We start from the raw sequence: 19,365 nt of genomic DNA on the forward strand, positions 1-19,365 counted from the left end.
CTATCTTAGCTCTTTGGATGATCCTTTATCAGCATCCCTTCAAGGCACACAGGAGTTGCTCCCCTTTTTCTCTCTCATTCTCTTTACCTAATTACAGTCATTTGCAGAGGTAAGTTTTTTTTTTTCCTCTGAAGACTAAGTCCATCTTGAGGACAGGATTTATAACTTACCGTTGCCAAGTCTACACAGAAGGTGCACAGAATATATGTTTGCGGATGTAAACTGCATGAAACTTGGGCCCATAATGGCCATGCTGAAGACTCCAAGGTGTTTTAATACTCCAAATAAATAATTCACTTTCAATAAAAATAGTGAAATCGTGTCCTTTCACATACAACGCAGAGCTTTAAGAAGTCTCGCAGCACACACATCTACCTACAGTATGTCACACACACCCCTAAACCTGGACATGGCTTGCTCTCTCTGAAACAGGCCCTATTTTTGCAAACTATTCTTTAAAAAGGCATTATGATATAGTAGTGTAACCTTTACTTTAAAAATAAATACTTGTTTGTTTTTTATTTTTAGGCTTATAACCTGATGAGTGGGTGTTTTGATGCATTTGTTTTGTTTTGTTTTGTTTTGATGCATTTTAAAATGGAACACTGTTTACCTGTATTCACCAAAGGTCTCATCTTTCACTGACTGAACTTCTGGATCTGGATGCAGATCTTCCTTTTCTTTCACTAAAAAACAAATAGCGGGGAAAGTAACACAAATCATGTTTAAGGGCATAGTAACAGTGTTTTTAAAGATGGATAATCAGTGAGAACAGCATTGCTCCAACTTTTTGATACTAGTGAGTCAAGGTTTTTTGGGTTTTTTGGTTGTATTGTTCTTGTGGTTGTATCTACAACCCATTAGTTACCTCTTTGTTTAAGAAAAAAAAGGAAAATGATCTCGTGGATTCTCTTGATTCGTCATCAGAATTACAGCATGTAGCAGGTCTTCATGGGACTCCTCAGTACTCGGTGGGCAACAAGTCTTACTGGAAGAGTCAAACTTAGGTATGGTTTCTTAATGGAGACCAAATTACTAGATACACAGTTTATTATCCAAAAGTTTTTGAAGAGTGTATAGGCTAATAGCAGATCTATGTCACTAAACTAAAGTGATTAAGAGTCAACCATTTGGCTGTTCTGCTCTCTATCTCACTCATAATTGCCCCCAAAATCAGAATATTCAGGTTTATTGTGACATTTTAAATTTGATTTATTCCAAATACTGGGACAAGGAACAAGGGGGCTCTTATTTCACTTTACTAGACTCAAGCAAAAATCCTGATGTGGGGGATGCCTGGGTGGCTCAGACAGTTAAGCATCTGCCTACAGCTTGGGTCATGGCCCCGTGATGGGCTCCCTTTGTCAACAGGGAGTCGGCTTGTCCCTCTCTCTCTCTCCCTCTCCCCCTGCTTGTGCTCTCTCACTCACTTACTCTCTCTCTCAAATAAAATCTTAAAAAAAAAAAGGAAGAAAAAGTTTCCTACTTGATATGGGAAACAAAGGCAAAAGAAATGTAGCTTACATTAAAATCTCTTTGCCACTTACAGCCCACTGATGGATAACCCGAAACATGGAGAACAGGACCTTCCTCAAGGAACTCGTGGCTGCTTTAGCCCCTTAATGTTTAAAAGTAACCTCATCTTGGCAGCCGCTGGCCCCTTAAGGTCCTGAAAGCCTTGTTTCCAGATTCTTTGGAGACTTGTGCGGTCCCTCACCCCCATGAATTAAAAAGTATACAATCAGTCACTCCTCACAATCCCAGTATAGCTCTTTCTGCCCACAGGTCCTGTCCCGTGAGCAGGGAAAGGGTTAAGGTATAGATAGGGAGAGACAGGAGGCCCCTGACTCCCCTGACCAGGCTCAGAAACTACGCCTGGCAGGTGGATGCTCAAACAGAGAGGAACAAGAGATAAGGGAACAAAGCAAGATGGCAGAAGTCTGTCAAGACCACGAGCTTCCTAGGCAGTTCTCAATAAAAGACTGCCTCTGGAAGTCCTCAGTGCCAACCCATTCAGGACCCCTCTCGCCCTAGAGAGCTTTTTTCTTTCCTTTCTGCTCTCAGCTTCATTTAATAAGCTTTCACTTCACTTCACCCATAGTGTCTGAAAGATTCATTCTTTGACTCCACGAGAGGAACCCAGCAACCCTGTAACAATCCTTCTTCATGACATCTTTTACTACTACTTTCAGAGACCCGAGGAATTCTTGTAGTTGTCCTATAATGTAAAACGCTGACTTTTTTTTCTTTTCCATCATTAGAATTTGGAGAGGGTCACACTTCACAAGTGACTACTGCTTGGGGATCCTCAAAAAGGAATGCTATATGTCTTTAAATTTTCCAATTAACTAGGACATTCATTAATCATTGAAAATCTAATTCATAATAATTCAGTCCTCATAGGAAAAAAAAATAAGATCTACGATTGCATAAATTTCCACGCACCAAATGCATAGATGTTACAAAAATTTAAAAATTGTGCTCTTCTTTGATTGTTCAATACACATATAGGTTCCCAATAAGTATTTGCTAAATTGGGCACCTGGGTGGCTCAGTGGGTTAAAGCCTCTGCCTTCGGCTCAGGTCATGATCCCAGGCTCCTGGGATCGAGTCCCACATCGGGCTCTCTGCTCAGCAGGGAACCTGCTTCTTCTCTCTCTGCCTGCCTCTCTGCCTACTTGTGATCTCTGTCTGTCAAATAAATAAAATATTTTAAAAAATAATAAATAAATAAATATTTGCTAAATGAAGAATAAGCCAATAAAATAACTTTTCACTAAAAAAAATCATCAAACTAATATCAGTGGGATCTAAATCTTTCCCCTTATATTAAAGCATCTTGAACACTAAGCAGTTAATAATAATAATAATAGCAACAATATAATATGCATATCTAAAAGCTAAATTTGGGGGCGCCTGGGTGGCTCAGTGGGTTAAGCCGCTGCCTTCGGCTCAGGTCATGATCTCAGGGTCCTGGGATCGAGCCCCGCGTCGGGCTCTCTGCTCAGCAGGGAGCCTGCTTCCTCCTCTCTCTCTGCCTGCCTCTCTGCCTGCTTGTGATCTCTCTCTGTCAAATAAATAAATAAAATCTTTAAAAAAAAAAAAAAAAAAAAAAAAAAGCTAAATTTGGAAGTTGAATTAAATTAAAGTCAACCGTTATATTAACTCCGATGGTTTTTATTTATATTTTATGTACATTAATTCAGGAGGCAGCATATCTAATACGTCATGATAAAAAAAAAATGCATTCCCAGCAATGGTTAACTCTAGACTAGTGCAGCCAGTATCATTAAAAGTTACTAGCACAAACATTCTCTGGGTCACAAATACATGACAAGGCATGTTTAAATAGGTCCTTCCTCTTAAGATGTTAAAATATGTGTGTGTGGTTTAGTGATTAGTGTTCTTAACAACTATGAAATTTTACAGACTGAAAATAGAAGGTTAGAAGTATTATATGCCTTGTTAGAGACTAGTAACCACGTGAAAATAATATTCTAGACCTTACATCTTTTGGTTAGTTAATATAGGAGGATCCCCCCTCTCAGTACACTGACTTTAAGTGCGTAATTAAAAAAAATAAAAGAGGGGCGCCTGGGTGGCTCAGTGGGTTAAGCCACTGCCTTCGGCTCGGGTCATGATCCCAGGTCCTGGGTTCGAGCCCCACATCGGGCTTTCTGCTCAGCAGGGAGCCTGCTTCCTCCTCTCTCTCTGCCTGCCTCTCTGCTTACTTGTGATTTCTCTCTGTCAAATAAATAAATAAAATCTTAAAAAAAAAAATAAAAGATGTCTCTGAAGAATGCCTCCTAGAAAACACTATTTAATGAACTGAAAGTATATTACTATATTAAGAAACAGCTTTACCTGAGTACTTTCCACCTCTGTTCCTCTTCACAAAGCAAATAGTTAACAGGATTAGCGTGAGAAGAGCAATGGCACACATTAATCCAATAAACCAGCCTTGAGTGGAGATGTCATCGTATAAACCAGCGTATTCTGTTGTACAAAGAGAAGTCACACGTTGCATGCTAGAAACAGTCTTTAGGATTATGTCCCCTTTGGGAAAATGAAACATCATTTTTAAACATACAAAATAGCATCCATTTTATTTTTCCTTTCAGTGACCCTAGAGGGAATGTGACTTAAAGGACATTTCATGGAAAGAATACTGGTAAATGGTTCATTCTGTTTTTAAAAGGGCCCTCTCAAGTTGCATTTGACTCTGAGGATGAAAACCAAAAAGGGACAGCGGAGGCAGAGCAAGTGAAACACAGAAGCAGCACAAGCAAGCGAAAGCACAAGCTGCCTTGGTTATGTGCAGATTGCTGCGGAGTTTCTGCACGTTTTATCTTGTTTCGGTTTTCTGCTTAGTTTTTGTTATTAACGTGTGTTAGTTGGCAGGAGATATTTTTTTAGTCAGCTGCTCTGGCGAAAACGATAAGGATATGTTGAATCTTTGTGCAACATTTTTCACTTCGATAATTTTAGAATGCTATGATGAGCATGGGGTGTTATAGGCAACTAATGAATCGTTGAACACTACATCAAAAACTAATGATGTACTCTAGGCTGGCTAACTGAACATAATAATAATAAAAAAAATGCTATGCCAAAACACACTGAGACTGTTATCTTTGTAACTAACGTACTCCGTACTTTTATCTTTACTAGAGGAAGTGTGTAAAATTAAATAATCTATAAAGCAGATTTATTGTCTAAGAAGTCCCCAAATACAATCTCATGTCTCACCTCTCCCTCTTGTCTCAATTACATCTTCAAAAATGCTATTGTTATCAACCCAATTCTTAGTCAATAGGCGAACTATATGTTCAGCTCCCGGCTCAAATACCTCTACTGGGTGAGTCTTTTGAGTAAGATTGACTCCTTCTGATATCTTCCCGATACTTTTACCTAAGAAATGTACACAGTTAAATCATATAAATTGTAATCATTGAAAAGCAGGACATGAAAAGTAAAAACAAATGAACAAACAAACAAAAAAACACTGTTATTTGGGAGGAGTGCCATTTGCAGGATTTTTTTCTCATAGTTTTTGAATTATCAGGAGATCAAGAATATCAACATTTCAAGATTTTCTTTCTTAATATCCTGAAATGGAGGAAATGAAATGAATTTAATTCATGTCCTTTAAAGATGATGTACTTGTTGATGAAATTGTACTATAAATCTGCCCAGTCACATGAATGTTTCAAAACCAAACACAAACTTCAAAAAATTACAGTGTCATTTTGTACAATTTGAATTTTCACAGACCTAGCAGGAAACTGAACATGGCCATTTTGGCTTATTTTTGAAGGCAAATGACATTATAACTTTAAATATATATTACTTTTTTTTGGTCTTGGTCTTCTCTATAAATATTGATGGAATAGTATCATAACATGATCATATATTAAATACTTGAAATTTATAGAAATATAAGTAAGTTTATAGGTACATAAAGTACAGTTTATAAGTACCTTTAAATGAAATGCACTGATATTGTTAAAATATTCTGAGACATTAGTACTTTAAAAAAAGAAACATGAATGTATCAATATATTAACTGTAGAATCTCATAGTAACAGAAACTCAAATAGCAGAATCTCAAATGAGTCAGTGTAATTAAATATACATCTAATTTCTGATGTTGCAACAAAATATATAAAATAGTTTCGTATTTGATCTGTACTTTTGCTGAAAATCAACTCAACATAATAAATGTAAATAATGTACACTAAAAATAATTTATGCAATGTTGAGAATATTAAAAGTTATGAAACCCTGTGTCAATGGGTATATGTCACACATTAAAATTTGGTTATAACTTTTAACCACAGAATAGAAATTGATGATATAGTTACTGATAACAGAAGGGCTTCATTAAAAAAAAAATGTCACCATGGGAGAAATAAGGCTAATTATATTAGTTGAGCAAAGCCTTTAAGACTGAGCACCACTGAAATAGAACACAATTAATTTTGACTTGAAAAACAGAAATATTAGTATAACATTAAATAGCGCAAGCTTTTGAAAAATAGAGCAAAGCAAGTGTTTTGTTCAAACCAGGAATGACACAAATATTTCTTATTAGCTCCATCATCTCCCCCCTCTTAGACTATGGAATGTGAGCCACCTGAAAATCAGAGTGACAACCAGGAAATAATCAGAGGGGGAAAAAAAGCTTGTGTATCAAATCCCATTTTCTGAATAAATGCCAGATGACCTTAAAATGTGCTATCTAGGCAGATGCAGGAAAAGAAAATACGCAGAAATAGATTCCAATTTGCACAAAAGTTATTTTTAGAGTTTTTTGTGATATCAAGATTTATCTCCTCAGTGAAAATATATATATGTGTTTTTCCTTTTCCAAAGATCATGCTGAAATCCAGAGGCAAAAAGAGATTATAGTTTCTTTCCTATAAATACAGCAAGATATGCCTATAGAAGAGAAAACAGTGTCAACAGGGGAAGGGCCAGTAGCTGAAAATTCAGAATCCTGAAAGAAAGCAAAAACATACTAGTAAGGAACATTTTCAAATTCCTGAGACATAGGGTAGGGAAGAAATAGGCTGTAAGATACTTAAGCACATTAGCGGCATCTTTAATTTGCAAAGAAGATGCAGCATCTTTTACAAAACCACACAGTGCTTTCCATCTGCTAAAAACAGTTTTTCCACATGAAGGCGACCTAACCCAAATTTTCTAAATACTTCCACATATGTATATGGTAACTATAACTATTGTAAGAGAATTTTATGCATTTTTTTCTTACCTGCTACAAATTAGCAATAATGGGATTAGCATATCTCATGCATATTATGGTCTTGGTTTTAACAAAATAGCAACCCTCTCCATGCCTCAAACCCTGTTTTGAAAAATACGGAAGTTGCATATTTAGATTACTACTATTCTGACTTCTTTGTATTGAACACTTGATGCCACTTTGAACTCTTGAGAAATAAGATCCTTTTAATAACTAAAAAGTTTTCAATTATCATCTTTAAATCTCTTTTAAGTAGGTAAATGAATTCTTCATTTCATTTGGTGTCTCATTTTGTCCTTGGGAATAATGTGTGGGTTTCTCAGAAGAAACTCTTTAAGTATACATACTTTTTCCATAAAGGGGAGTTCTGAGTAGTTAGGGTATCTGAGGAAAACATAAACCCTTCATTAGGTAGACACAGTAGGGAAAGTAAGAAGGAGAAACAGACAGTAAAGGTCAGAGCATAACCATTCACACACACACATTGACTTGCCAGTGATTCACATATACTTGAATGTATTTTATAATAATATGTATATTTTATAAGTGGGAACTTAGTTTTTCTCATTACTATTTTCTTTTTCCATCGACTCGATCTTTTTTCTAATCTAAAATTTGGAAACCCATCCAGGGGAGTTTCTGACACATAGTACATGATAAGCAAATGATTTGCCTTCCTACCATCTCCTTTTCCTTGTTCCATTCCTCAAATATCCTTCCAGGTTTAATCAACTTGAATCTGTTCAAGTTCAAGTTAAAAAACTTTTTTTTTAACTTACTTTTTTAAACTTTTTTAACTTACTAACATGTGCAACAGTTCCTCTGATTCATTTCCTTTTTTATGCTCTGCCTTCTGAATTTCTCTCCTTTTAAGTTTAGCAAGAACACTGCTAAAATCATAACTGTCAAAATAATTTGGGAAGAGAAATAGGTCTAGGTTGGAAAAAAAAAAACAAAAAAACCCCAAAAAAACAAAATCGAAAAGTACAATTGAATTTGGAGAATTATACAAATTAAATCAGAGGTTGATGGGCCATTTCCAAGCCAGTACTTGGCATCAACCAGTAGACAGCAAAATAAAATTGATACATAAATCTCTCTCTCTCTCTCTATATATATATATGAGCCAAGACATGGAAGTGAAATGTATTAGATCATTTTTACAAAACATCAACCAGGGCAAGAGCCAAATATTTTTCTGTATGAAAACACTTCCAAGAGAAAAATATCCCTCTCTAGTAACCTTATGAATAACTTCATTACCTTACATACTCCTATCTTAATTAAAATTATAGTTCCTGACCTTATATACACTGAGGCTATAGTTCCATTGCTGTTGTGTATAAATCCATAAATTGAGTCAATGTGAATTTTACAAACAAGAGAAATAAATTCTCTTTCTATATCAGTGAAAAACAAAAGGTCAGATAGATTGAGATCACAATCATTTCTTATTTACAATGACTAGCTTGGTACAGTCCCTTCGGAGCGATTTAAAAAACAGCATGCAGAAGCCTCCTGCACTTACTCCCTTCTCCTAACGTGGAGCTTTCCTCCGTGATTGGTTTTCCGCAGCCCTTTGAAGTGCAAGCCCTCAAGTAGAATTTGTACTTGGTGGTGGCATTGAGGTTTGAGAGACGCCAGCTGGGCTTCCATGGAGTTGTAATGTTGATATCATTTAGTGCTCCAAGCTCATAGGTGTCATTTACTAAAGAAAGAAACACAAACAACAATGCCTCAGAATTCATGCCTTAACAATTCAACTTATGTTGTCCCTTATTGTTGACTCTGTGTATGCTTGTGGTATGCAAGGCACCATCTTCGTTATTCACAGCCATTAACTAACTTCAATTCTGTGACGGAGACATAATTTTATTACAGTATCATATATGGGAAGGTTGGGGTCTAGATTTAGAGCCAGTAACTGGCCAAACAAAATTTGAATCCAACCACAGTTTTTCCACTCCAGAGCCCATGTTCCTTTTTTTTTTTTTAAGATTTATTTATTTTTTTTTTGACAGAGAGAGAGAGAGAGAGAGAACAAGTAGGCAGAGCAGCAGGCAGAGAGAAAGGGAGAGAGCAGGCTCCCTGCTGAGCTGAGAGCCCAATGCGGGGCTCGATCCCAGGACTCTGAGATCATGATCTGAGCTAAAGGCAGAGGCTTAACCCACTGACCCCCCCCAGTTGCCCCCAGAGCCCATGTTCTTAATCACTACGCCATACTATGCCATTCATCATACCTATTGAAAGAGATGGATTTCCCCCTCTATTATATTTTCATTGGATCCTTCACTTTTAACCTTTTGGTGTAATAATTTAGACAATAATTTGCTTCTTCTGTGATTTCTGGTTCAATCTGAGGCACCAAATAAGTACTTATTATATGTAAAATCAATAAACTGATTAATAAATTACATATCTTAAAATGTCTACCATATACTAAGTACTATGGCAAGAGCTATTCAGAAAGAAGATGAATTAGAGCCTTTCAAAGAATTTGCAACCAGCAAGACTGTGGGATTTGTGCAAGAATACAATGTTTTGTAAGATTACAATAAGAACAGTCCAAGATATGAAACACATCCCAAAATTGGGCAGCCATTAGTAGCAAGGGAAGGGCTAGAATAAATCCTCTTGACCCTCAGTCCAAGATATCATACAGGTAAACAAACAAACTCTTACTCTTGACATAAAAATGCCTTCCTTGGTCTATTTAATGCAATTAGATCAAAAATGAAAAATGAACAAATTAAAGATCCAAATGTTGAAAATTAGAAAGAAATACCACTCTTCACATATTTGAGAGGATTCCTATAAAAATACCACAAAGTCAGTTGAAAAACTACAATAATCAATCTATAAATTGGGAGAAGTATACAGAGAGCTCTCAGACACATAATCAACAACTGTTTAAGAACATACAAAGCAATAAAAAGAGATAAATTATCGGGGCACTTCAGTGACCCAGTCAGTTACACGTCTGCCTTTGTTGTCTCAGGTCATGATCTCAGGATCCTGAGATCAAGTCTATTCTCAGGGCTCCCTGGTCAGCAAGGAGCCTGTTTCTCCCTCTCACCCCCACCACCCATGCTCTCTCTCACGTGCTCACTCTCTCTCAAATAAATATTTAGAAGTTTTTTTTTAAAAAGAAATAAATTATCCAAAAATATTTCCCTCATTTAATAGAAAGCAAAGTAAGTGTACAATTATATCATTTTATTAAAAAATCCATATACTAAGCAATACAATAATCACTGCCCTTGTTAACATTCTAGACTTTTCTCTCTATATTCTAGGAATTTGTTTTTAAAATGATCTAAATCTTACATACGGATCAACACAAAGGTTGGAATGCAATTAACGTTGTTTCTTTATTGTTAAGATAAAGAAAAATCATAGCTTTACCAAACAACATTTAAAAAGTCCTCAAATATTTCTTCAGTGCTTTCTACATATTTGAAAACCAGTTCATGGAATACTGTAGGCTTAAGAGCCCAGCATGGGAAATAAGACTGACTTAGGTGTGAATCTCGCTTAGTACTTATTTTACTACGTGGCTCTACATAAGTGAATTCTATATGCCTCAATTCTCACATCCACAAAATAGTGAAAATACATTCTTCATAGAGTTTCTGTTTTGTTTTGTTTTGTTTTAAAGATTTTATTTATTATTTGACATAGAGAGAGAGACTGCAAGTAGGCAGAGAGGCAGGCAGAGGGAGAGGGGGAAGCAGGCTCCCTGCCAAGCAGAGAGCCCGATGCGGGGCTCGATCCCAGGACCCTGAGATCATGACCTGAGTCAAAGGCAGACGCTTAACCCACTGAGCCACCCAGGTGCCCCTAGATTTTCTGTTTTAATGAAAAAATACAGCAAGAGTACTTAGTACTGGTCCTGCTACATAGCAAACACTCAAAAAATGCTCAAGTGCTATCTCTATTACAATGATGCCTGTATCTGTTTAATCATATGACCCAACCCAGACGGGCTATCAGGAGCCAAAACTCATACATGACCTGGATTGTGACAAGCTTTGAACTACATGGAGGCAGAGCAGCTTATTAGCTCTATCATCAAGGTGGCTTTTGCAAGCAACGTCCTAGTGTTTCCGCTGTTTGGGATGCACGTCCTCACAGTCTAAACATTTCTGTGATTTCAGTTTCCTAATTTCCATTTTGAGATGATGCTTTGATGTGAAGACTGTTAGACACTGAAGGCACTGTGATTAAAAATGACTTCGTTTCCTCTAAACATGTTGTTTTCAACCCAATGGCATAGCAACACAAGAGCAGAGTCCATCCTGAGTAAGGAGCCAGAGAAAACTCTTTAATGCTCTCAAAACAATGGGCCTATGCCAGTGGGATGCCCAGAGAAGATTCTACAAACAGATGTACATTTAGGGTTGAGACCAGAAGCACATGTCGGAGACAAAAGAGGCAGTGTGGAAGTTATGTGAGCTTCAAATCTCCCTGACATCATTCACTTACTCTTTTCTTTGGCATGTTCTTAATTCTCAAGGACACTCATATGTAAGTATTACACATATGTCTTCTGGTACCTACTGACTTTTCCTCTAAAACAGGGACTGCCAAATCTTTCTGAAAAGAACTAGATTGTAAATATTTCAGCCTTTATAAGCCACACAATCTCTGTCACAGCTAATCAACTGGGGCCACTGTAGTGAGAAGGCGGCTGTAGACAAATGTGAATGACATGTATGGCCTGTTCATGAAAACAAGCAGCAGCATGGATTTGGTCTGCAAGCCGTTTTGCAGACCCCTTTGTTGTAAGGAAGTAAGCCAACTTACAAACCTCGACCATCAGAATCTCGGCAGAGCAAACCAAATACTCAACCAAAAACGAAGGATTAACAGCTAGATCCGGGAGCACCTAGGTGGCTCAGTCAGTTGAGCATCCGACCCTGGGTTTTGGCTCAGGTCATGATCTCACGGGTCATGGGATTCAGCCCTGCATCAGGTTCTGTGCTTGGCATAGAATCTGCTTGGGATTCTCTTTCCCTTTCTCCCTTGCCCTCTGCCCCTCCTGCTCGTGCTCTCTCTCTCTCAAATAAATAAAACTTTTAAAAAGTAGGTGGATCCAGGGGTGCGTGGGCTCAGGTCATGATCACAAAAACCTGGGATCAAGCCCTGCATCAGGCTCCATGCTCAGCGGGGAACCTGCTTCTCACTCTCTTGCTCCCTCTGTGCTGACTCTCTCAAATGAATAAATAAAATCTTAAAAAAAAAAAAAAAACCCAAAACAAAACAGGTGGATCCAATTCAGATTTCTACTTACTTATCTGATACTGTAGTAGATAACCAGTTAAGTTTCCATTCAGTTTCTTAGGTAGTCCCCAGGTTAAAGTGGCAGTGTCCTTATCAACTTTGATGACCTTGAGAAAAGCTGGTTGTTCAGGTACTAGAAAACACAAGACCAAGAAGTTACACTCATAAATTGGTAAATTTCTTTAAAAGAAAAAAAAAAAAAAAGCTCCATTAGATTCCAGTTTTCCATAGCAATTGAGAAGCTAACTCATATGAAGTATATATTGATTAACTACTACTAATTTGGTCACTGGATAATTCCCATTGTTGGCATTATTCTTCACTGTTATTCTTACCTCCTTCTGGTGTTTGAAATATATAAGGCTCACTCTCTGGACCGGCTCCTTTGGAATTATAGGCTAAAACTGTTAAGTGAAATTCACTAAACGCATCTAGAGAAGGAACCATTCCATAGTTTCTTTGTCCTGAAAATCTCAGAATGTTTACTTCTTTGGGATGTGCTCTTCCATCCAACAGACTTTTTGTTTTCCACCAATTTATCTGCAATGGAAATAGGATCCCTTTAACATATCAACCACGGTGGCAGATTCTCCTCTGGCTTCTTCTAAGATCAGTTCTTATTTGCATTTAAGATATTAATTCAGCAACAAGAAAATCTGTGATAAAAACCTGATATCCTTTCAGATGTCCATGTACTCTGTCCTTTGGAATCGTTGACCAGGTCACTTTAACTAATGTGCTGTTTATAACGTCCACCCCATGGATCACTGGAGCCATATCAGGATCTGTTAAGCACATAAGAATGATGAGCTTTTAAAACCCTCAAATGTGATTATTAGGATCCTTTTCAAAAGGTGATTTTTCATATTGCTTAATCTGAGCAAATTACTCTTATGAAATCAATTCCAAATAGAACTTAAGAGAGTTTCTCATTACAGAGGAGTTTCAGAGCCCAAACAGGTTTCTAGAAGAGGATAGTCTACCCCTGGAACCAGTGTCCAGTGAAATATTCTGTGGGTATCTTGCCTTTAGAAACAAATGAACTAAACAATTTAACAAATTACTTGAGAGCTTGATCGGTCTATTAATAACAGCTACCATTAACTGAGCATACGCTCTGTATAGGCACTATTCTAAGGGACTGGCTCAGTGGACATAATCCTTAGAACAACCCTATAAAGTGGTATTATCATCCCCATTCTACAGGGGAACTAACTACAGAAGAATAAACCAAATGCAGAGCAGCCACGACTAATAATATCTTAGCTCCCAGTGATATGCCCAGTGTAATTTTATTTGGGTAGAAGAATTTAGGTAGTAGGTGAATAAGGAATTAGTAATTTCAGATTCTCAACCTTTTTCCATTTTCAGATCAAAATATTACTTTGGATACTTGAAGAACAATGAGAATAACTCCTGTGTAGTGACATGGAATACACCATCTTTCCTTTTTTTAATAATCTATTTGTAGCAGTTATTATGGTCTAAGAATTTAATAGTGAGCACATCACTAATACCTCAAAACAGTCTGTATGTGTCCATAATTCTATAGACTAATTTCAGTCTGTATCTCATCTGTATTAGGGAGGTTCCAAAAGTACAACTGAGGCCAGGGATGGCACAGGTGGCTGTTAGAAAGTCTTCGACAAGTAAGGACAAATATAACTGGAAACATTAGGACAGTTATGCTGCTTAAATAATTGTAGTGATGAGTACTGGTCTTTGATCTTTCATACAGAAATAGCTTTACTGGGAAACTGAATAAAATTAAAACTTTTTACATAATTCCTTACCACTCTATAGTGATCGGCTATCCTGCAGTCAACCTGAAAGTAAGAACCACGTGCTATATTTCCTTTTATCTTGCACAGCTAGTACATCCTCTTTGCGTGCAGTGGCTGCTCAAAAATGGTCATTAACTGAAATACAATATACTTGAAAGAAATTGGTCTTGAAGGGCTTAACAGTTTCAGGTGCGTCACTTACAGTCTTCCCCAGAATAGAGAATCACTGACTGGGGCTCAGGGCCAGAGCCAAGGTGATTGATGGCTTGGACTTGGACATCGTAAGGAGCATAGACAGTCGGCGTCATCACCCGCAAGGTGTGGTTTGTGACGGTTTCTTCTTCCCACTCCACGGGGGCTCCCTGTGGCTTCCAGGTCACTCTGTACTCCAGTCCTGGTCCATTCTGCTCCATGGATTTCAAAGGCTAAGACAGAAGGCAAGATTCATCGAGTGTGATCGTGGATATGCTGAGTAAGACACGGTGGCAAGCCACTTAGTGAAGCCATTATATCCACTCTGGTTTTTCTTTTTTAATCAAGCAATACTTTAATAATTAAAAAAAATACTGTAATTTAAATCACCTGTTTCATTTCAAAAATGGGAATATGCATTTAAATGAATCAATTACATAAACTACATAAAAAAATGTGGCTTAACTCCTAAATTATAAGGCTCACTTATACAAACAGTAATTTTGTCTGTATGTATGAGTATTCAATAATGTCATATATATCAGGGTGCCTGGGTGACTTAGTCTTGATTTCCACTCAGGTCATGTTCACAGGGCCATGAGATCAAGCCCTGCACTGGGCTCCACACTGGGAGCATGGAGCTTACTTAAGATTCTCTCTTTCCCTCTGCTCCTCCTCCTACTGCTTGCTGTCTCTCCCCCCAAAAATAAAGTAAAATAAAATAATGTCATATACAATGTCTTCTTACAGAATTTGCAGTGCTTTTTTTTTTTTTTAAGATTTTATTTATTTGTCAGAGAGAGAGAGAGTACACACAAGCAGGCAGAGAGGCAGGCAGAGAGAGAGGAGGAACCGGGCTCCCTGCCAAGCAAGGAGTCCGATGTGGGACTCGATCCCAGGACCCCAGGATCATGACCTGAGCTGAAGGCAGCGGCTTAACCAACTGAGCCACCCAGGCGTCCCTTTGCAGTGCTTCTTAACTCAGTCTAACTTACTAAAATTTTTTAGATGTGTTGGTTGGAACTAAATTGAAAGTAGTGCTGTATCAGCAAAACAATTTCAAGTCTACACTAACTCCAAGCTGAATACTTAAATTATCTATGAGAAAAAACATCAAAACAAAACAAAACCTTCTGAGATTTCACAATCTTTGTTTATACTTTGCATTCTAAGTTTTGCACCAAGGTAATTTTTACTACCATATGCATATTAATCCACCAAGGGCTTGAGCAGTGCCCAGATGAATCAGGCCACAAGCTTTTATTGTCAGATTGTAATCTGGAATTACAATTTCCTTCAGTCTCTACCAAAAATAAGTGAGCACAAGTAAAATTATTTAGTTTAGGGGTGCCTGGGTGGCTCAGTGGGTTAAGCCTCTCACTTTGGCTCAGGTCATGATCTCAGGGTCCTGGGATCGAACCCCGAATCGGGCTCTCTGCTCAGTGGGGAGCCTGCTTTCTCTCTCTCTCTCTCTCTCTCTCTCTCTCTCTCTCTCTGCCAGCTCTTTGCCTACTTGTGATCTCTGTCTGTCAAATTAATAAATAAAATCTTTTAAAAAAATTATTCAGTTTCGGGGCGCCTGGGTGGCTCAGTGGGTTAAAGCCTCTGCCTTCAGCTCAGGTCATGATCCCCGGGTCCTGGGATGGAGCCCTGCATCAGGCTCTCTGCTCAGCGGGGAGCCTGCTTCCTCCTCTCTCTCTGCCTGCCTCTCTGCCTACTTGTGATCTCTGTCTGTCAAATAAATAAAAATTAAAAAAAAAATTATTCAGTTTATACATGTTTTGTTCCAAGGAAAACAGTTACATTTAATAAAGATCTCCTGCAGATTTTAAAATAAACTGCCACCACATTTATCACTTTCAAGAAAAATCTTATCTAAATTACTAGGCTCTTTGGTGCCTAGACTCTAGAGGAGACAGCAGGATTATTTTGTATTTGGCTTTCAGACAACTGGCAACAAAACCACAGCAAATTCTTAATAGGCCCCCTACAAAGACAGCAGATCAGAGGAGGGGGGGGGGCTCTTCTTTTCATCACTGGCTGAGTGCATGACATCTGGGGAAGGTCATTAAAATGAGAGTCCCAGCTTCTCTCTGTGAAATGTAGGGCTGATACCATCCAGCTACTGTCTCCCTTCTGAAGGAGTGGTGAGGATTAATGAACTGATGTTGGTGGAACATGGTGTGCTTCTCTGAGGAACTGACCTGATAATTACATACTATTATCTTCATCTAACCAGTTATATCATCTGTCTTATGGAAACTGCTAGAGAACTTAAGAGAGAAAAAGACAGATACTCTACAAGAATAAGATATTAACATAATTTCAGATTAAAAATTAAGTAATTATGAAGACAATGTGGTAGGAAATATGTATGGCCACAAATTCAAGGAAAGAAATAATATTCTTGACTATACTTAGGTTCTGTGTATTACCACTTTTATTAAAATTTAAAATTTGGAAAACTTAATTTCACTGTAGTGGAATAATGGGTTAGTGTTGACATAACAATATTGAGTAAAAAAAAAAAAAAAAACAGACTAAACTTTACACATCCTAAAATTCTTCCCAAAATCATTATCTGGAAAGAAGTTTAGAAATAAATTAGTATATTCCCACATTCAAAACTGTTCTACATTTATGCAGGATTCATTAATTTAATGTTGGAAGTCTATTATCCATCAGAATGTCTGAATGGTTATTCTACTTTCAAGTAGGTTAAATTATCTGTTCATGAATAGGTCCACACAGAGAGGGGAGAAAGTTACCCACTACTACAGAAGGAATTAGAGATGACACTCAAAACAATTATTAAACTTCTCTGAGCAGGTGTAAAATTTTACACTAAATTCAAAGACAAAGCTCTATTTCATAATCTTTCATAGAAAGATATAAAGGGGTGAAAAGTGCAATTTGAAATCCAAAATATCTAGTAGGTTTGTTGATTTCTGGTGGTATTCTAGTGGTACGGTGGCGGGTAAGACTGCCTACCACCCTGACCACAGTTCCTATATCCAGAAAAAGACACTAATGACAACTGTTCTCAGAAACGAGCACACAAAATGCTTCATAGGTTTAATAAATAGTGGCTATTATTTAGCAGACATCCTTTCGATATGCATAATATTTATTAGACCATGTACAAAAATTTAGGGAAGTTTTTAGTACTTTTTGAACAAGAGACAATTTAGGATATTAGTTATAAAAATACTAGGAATCTGAAACTTTTGATAATAGACCACAATTAAGTCAACCTATATACCCTTCCTGACATTACTTACCACTGTTTAACCATATCTCATAACATTCTAATTACAATGATCTCCAAAATATACAAATGAGATATATTTATAAAACATACAAATCTTGTATCTTCATTCTTAAAAAATATTTTTCTACCATTACACTTGGCATGCAGACCTAAAAGAACACAAAAAAGAAAACAAAGTAGTGTGTAACACATTAGAGAATACACACCTCCCATTTTATAATCATTTCCTTGGGTTGAGAGGCTTGAACCCTTATGTTTTGTGGATTCTTGTCTGGAGCTGAAAAATTGTAAGTATAAAAATTACTTTTTCCAATTTACAGTCCATAGCTTAATCAGCATAACACCCTACTCCCCCTAAATCAGATTTTTAAACAACTTTGATTATATTCATTTATTTCTATCTGGCCCAGCTTGTAAAGACTTAAGGCAGTTATCTTTTTACCAACTTTACTGAGATGTAATCGACATATAACACTGTGTAAGTTTAAGGTGTACAATGTAATAATTTCGTGTGTGTGTGTGTGTGTGTGTGTGTATACATACATACTGATGTATGTATATATGTATCCAATCTGTAGATACACATTTTATATTTATGTGTATATATATTGTAAAATGATTACCACCGTAAGGCTAGTTAACCCATCCATGACCTAAAAGGCAGCTTTTAAATATATATATATATTTTCAAAGGAGTAAAATCACATGCTTGAAGTGATACAATTACTATTCAGTGGAAAGTAGAAGACTTACTTTAGATATCTCCATTTTAAACTTGCTCTTTAAATTTTTCAACCTTTTTTTTAAAATCCTAAACCTACTTTTTAAATAAACATTTTAACTTTAAATCTGCCTCCCTTTTTGTATTAGAATTATTGTTAGAAATGTGTGTTGTGACTAACTGCCTCTAAGCTAATAAAATTAAACATCATCTATTAATTTCAACAGCCAACTGTTAGGGACTACAAAGAGGTAAGAGCAGGTTATGTGTCCGTGAAATATACTCAAATGGATCCATTTAATAAGAAAGGGCTAAGTGTAGTTTTTGTGCCAAATGCAACTTACACTTCAATCACACAAGTATCTGACTCAGTTACTATCTCTTCTTGCTTTTTCCTCAATCCAAAAAGGAAATTATACCCTAGCTTAGGTATTTTGCGCCAGAGGAAAAAAAACAATAATACCATGCTATGCTCACACTGTTGACCAATGACAGTAAAGTAACACAAATTTTAGTATTAATCATTCTTAAGATTAAAAAAAATATCCTGGAAATTTAGATAGATATCAGATATCTGTTTAGATATTGAAAGACAATAAATACACTATATGTATAAATATATGTGTGTGTATATATATACACACACAAATACACTATATGTATAAAATTAATGATATTAGATATTTTAAATTGTTAACAAGGCACCTACAATGAGTAAAATGTTTTATCTCAAAAAGTTGAAAAAAAATAAAGAGAGAAAGCCGCCTTTCTATATATTGAACCTCAGTTTATAACATACTTGATATCTGATTTTAACATGATACTTAGCTATCACAAGTAACTCAGAGTTAATGTTTGCCCATATACCTCCCTATAATCTCCTGCTCTCTATCAAACATTTATATACTACTCATCAATCTGATGTACTTTGAATATTTGTGTGCTATCAGTTCACAAAACTTTTCAAGCTCTCCAGTAGGAGAAATCTAAAACTCTACACCCATACTATCAATTTTCTTTTAAGACGTTGAAAGATGGAACAAAACTAAAATACGTTCTCAGAAACCTGACGTGAGAAACCACACACCTGCTGGAGGGGTTTCGTGATGGTCTGACGGCAGGCTAGGCTGGCTTCTCCCTACTTCATTCACGGCTATGACCCTGAACTGGTATCTGACGTATGGGGCCAATGATAGTAAGACTGTTGTTTCTTTGCCTTGGACTCTAGCCAGTTGCTCCCATCGTCCAGGTTCATCTTTGTTTCCTTCAAATTCAACAATATACTCTGGCAGTAGAAGCACAAGGGGAAAAAAAAAACAAACAACAAGTTAAAATGGATTTAGTGTGT

The 19,365-nt window shown here is 36.8% G+C and overlaps 1 protein-coding gene and 1 long non-coding RNA gene across 18 annotated transcripts in view; one reads left to right on the forward strand and one right to left on the reverse strand.

The window, feature by feature from the left end:
- Positions 1 to 19,365, forward strand: part of LOC125109590 (uncharacterized) — a 45,621-nt gene that overhangs the window by 12,927 nt on the left and 13,329 nt on the right. The gene's annotated exons all lie outside the window — the stretch shown is intronic.
- CHL1 (cell adhesion molecule L1 like) overlaps positions 1 to 19,365 on the reverse strand; it is a 211,491-nt gene that overhangs the window by 4,455 nt on the left and 187,671 nt on the right. For 15 of the 17 annotated variants that reach the window (XM_047746586.1, XM_047746615.1, XM_047746560.1 and 12 more), the window contains 10 exons: positions 19,105 to 19,302; positions 17,503 to 17,573; positions 14,036 to 14,258; positions 12,719 to 12,834; positions 12,385 to 12,589; positions 12,060 to 12,182; positions 8,295 to 8,474; positions 4,750 to 4,911; positions 3,865 to 3,996; positions 614 to 686 (listed from right to left, as the gene is read on the reverse strand). In XM_047746586.1, the coding sequence (XP_047602542.1) occupies positions 614 to 686; positions 3,865 to 3,996; positions 4,750 to 4,911; positions 8,295 to 8,474; positions 12,060 to 12,182; positions 12,385 to 12,589; positions 12,719 to 12,834; positions 14,036 to 14,258; positions 17,503 to 17,573; positions 19,105 to 19,302 (1,483 nt within the window). Of the gene's footprint in view, positions 1 to 613; positions 687 to 3,864; positions 3,997 to 4,749; positions 4,912 to 8,024; positions 8,087 to 8,242; positions 8,475 to 12,059; positions 12,183 to 12,384; positions 12,590 to 12,718; positions 12,835 to 14,035; positions 14,259 to 17,502; positions 17,574 to 19,104; positions 19,303 to 19,365 lie in introns of those variants that run through there. The other 2 variants (XM_047746645.1, XM_047746656.1) reach the window with 2 other exon arrangements.

This window comes from Lutra lutra, chromosome 1 (genome assembly GCF_902655055.1).
Source record: "Lutra lutra chromosome 1, mLutLut1.2, whole genome shotgun sequence".
NCBI classification, from domain to species: Eukaryota; Metazoa; Chordata; class Mammalia; order Carnivora; family Mustelidae; genus Lutra; species Lutra lutra.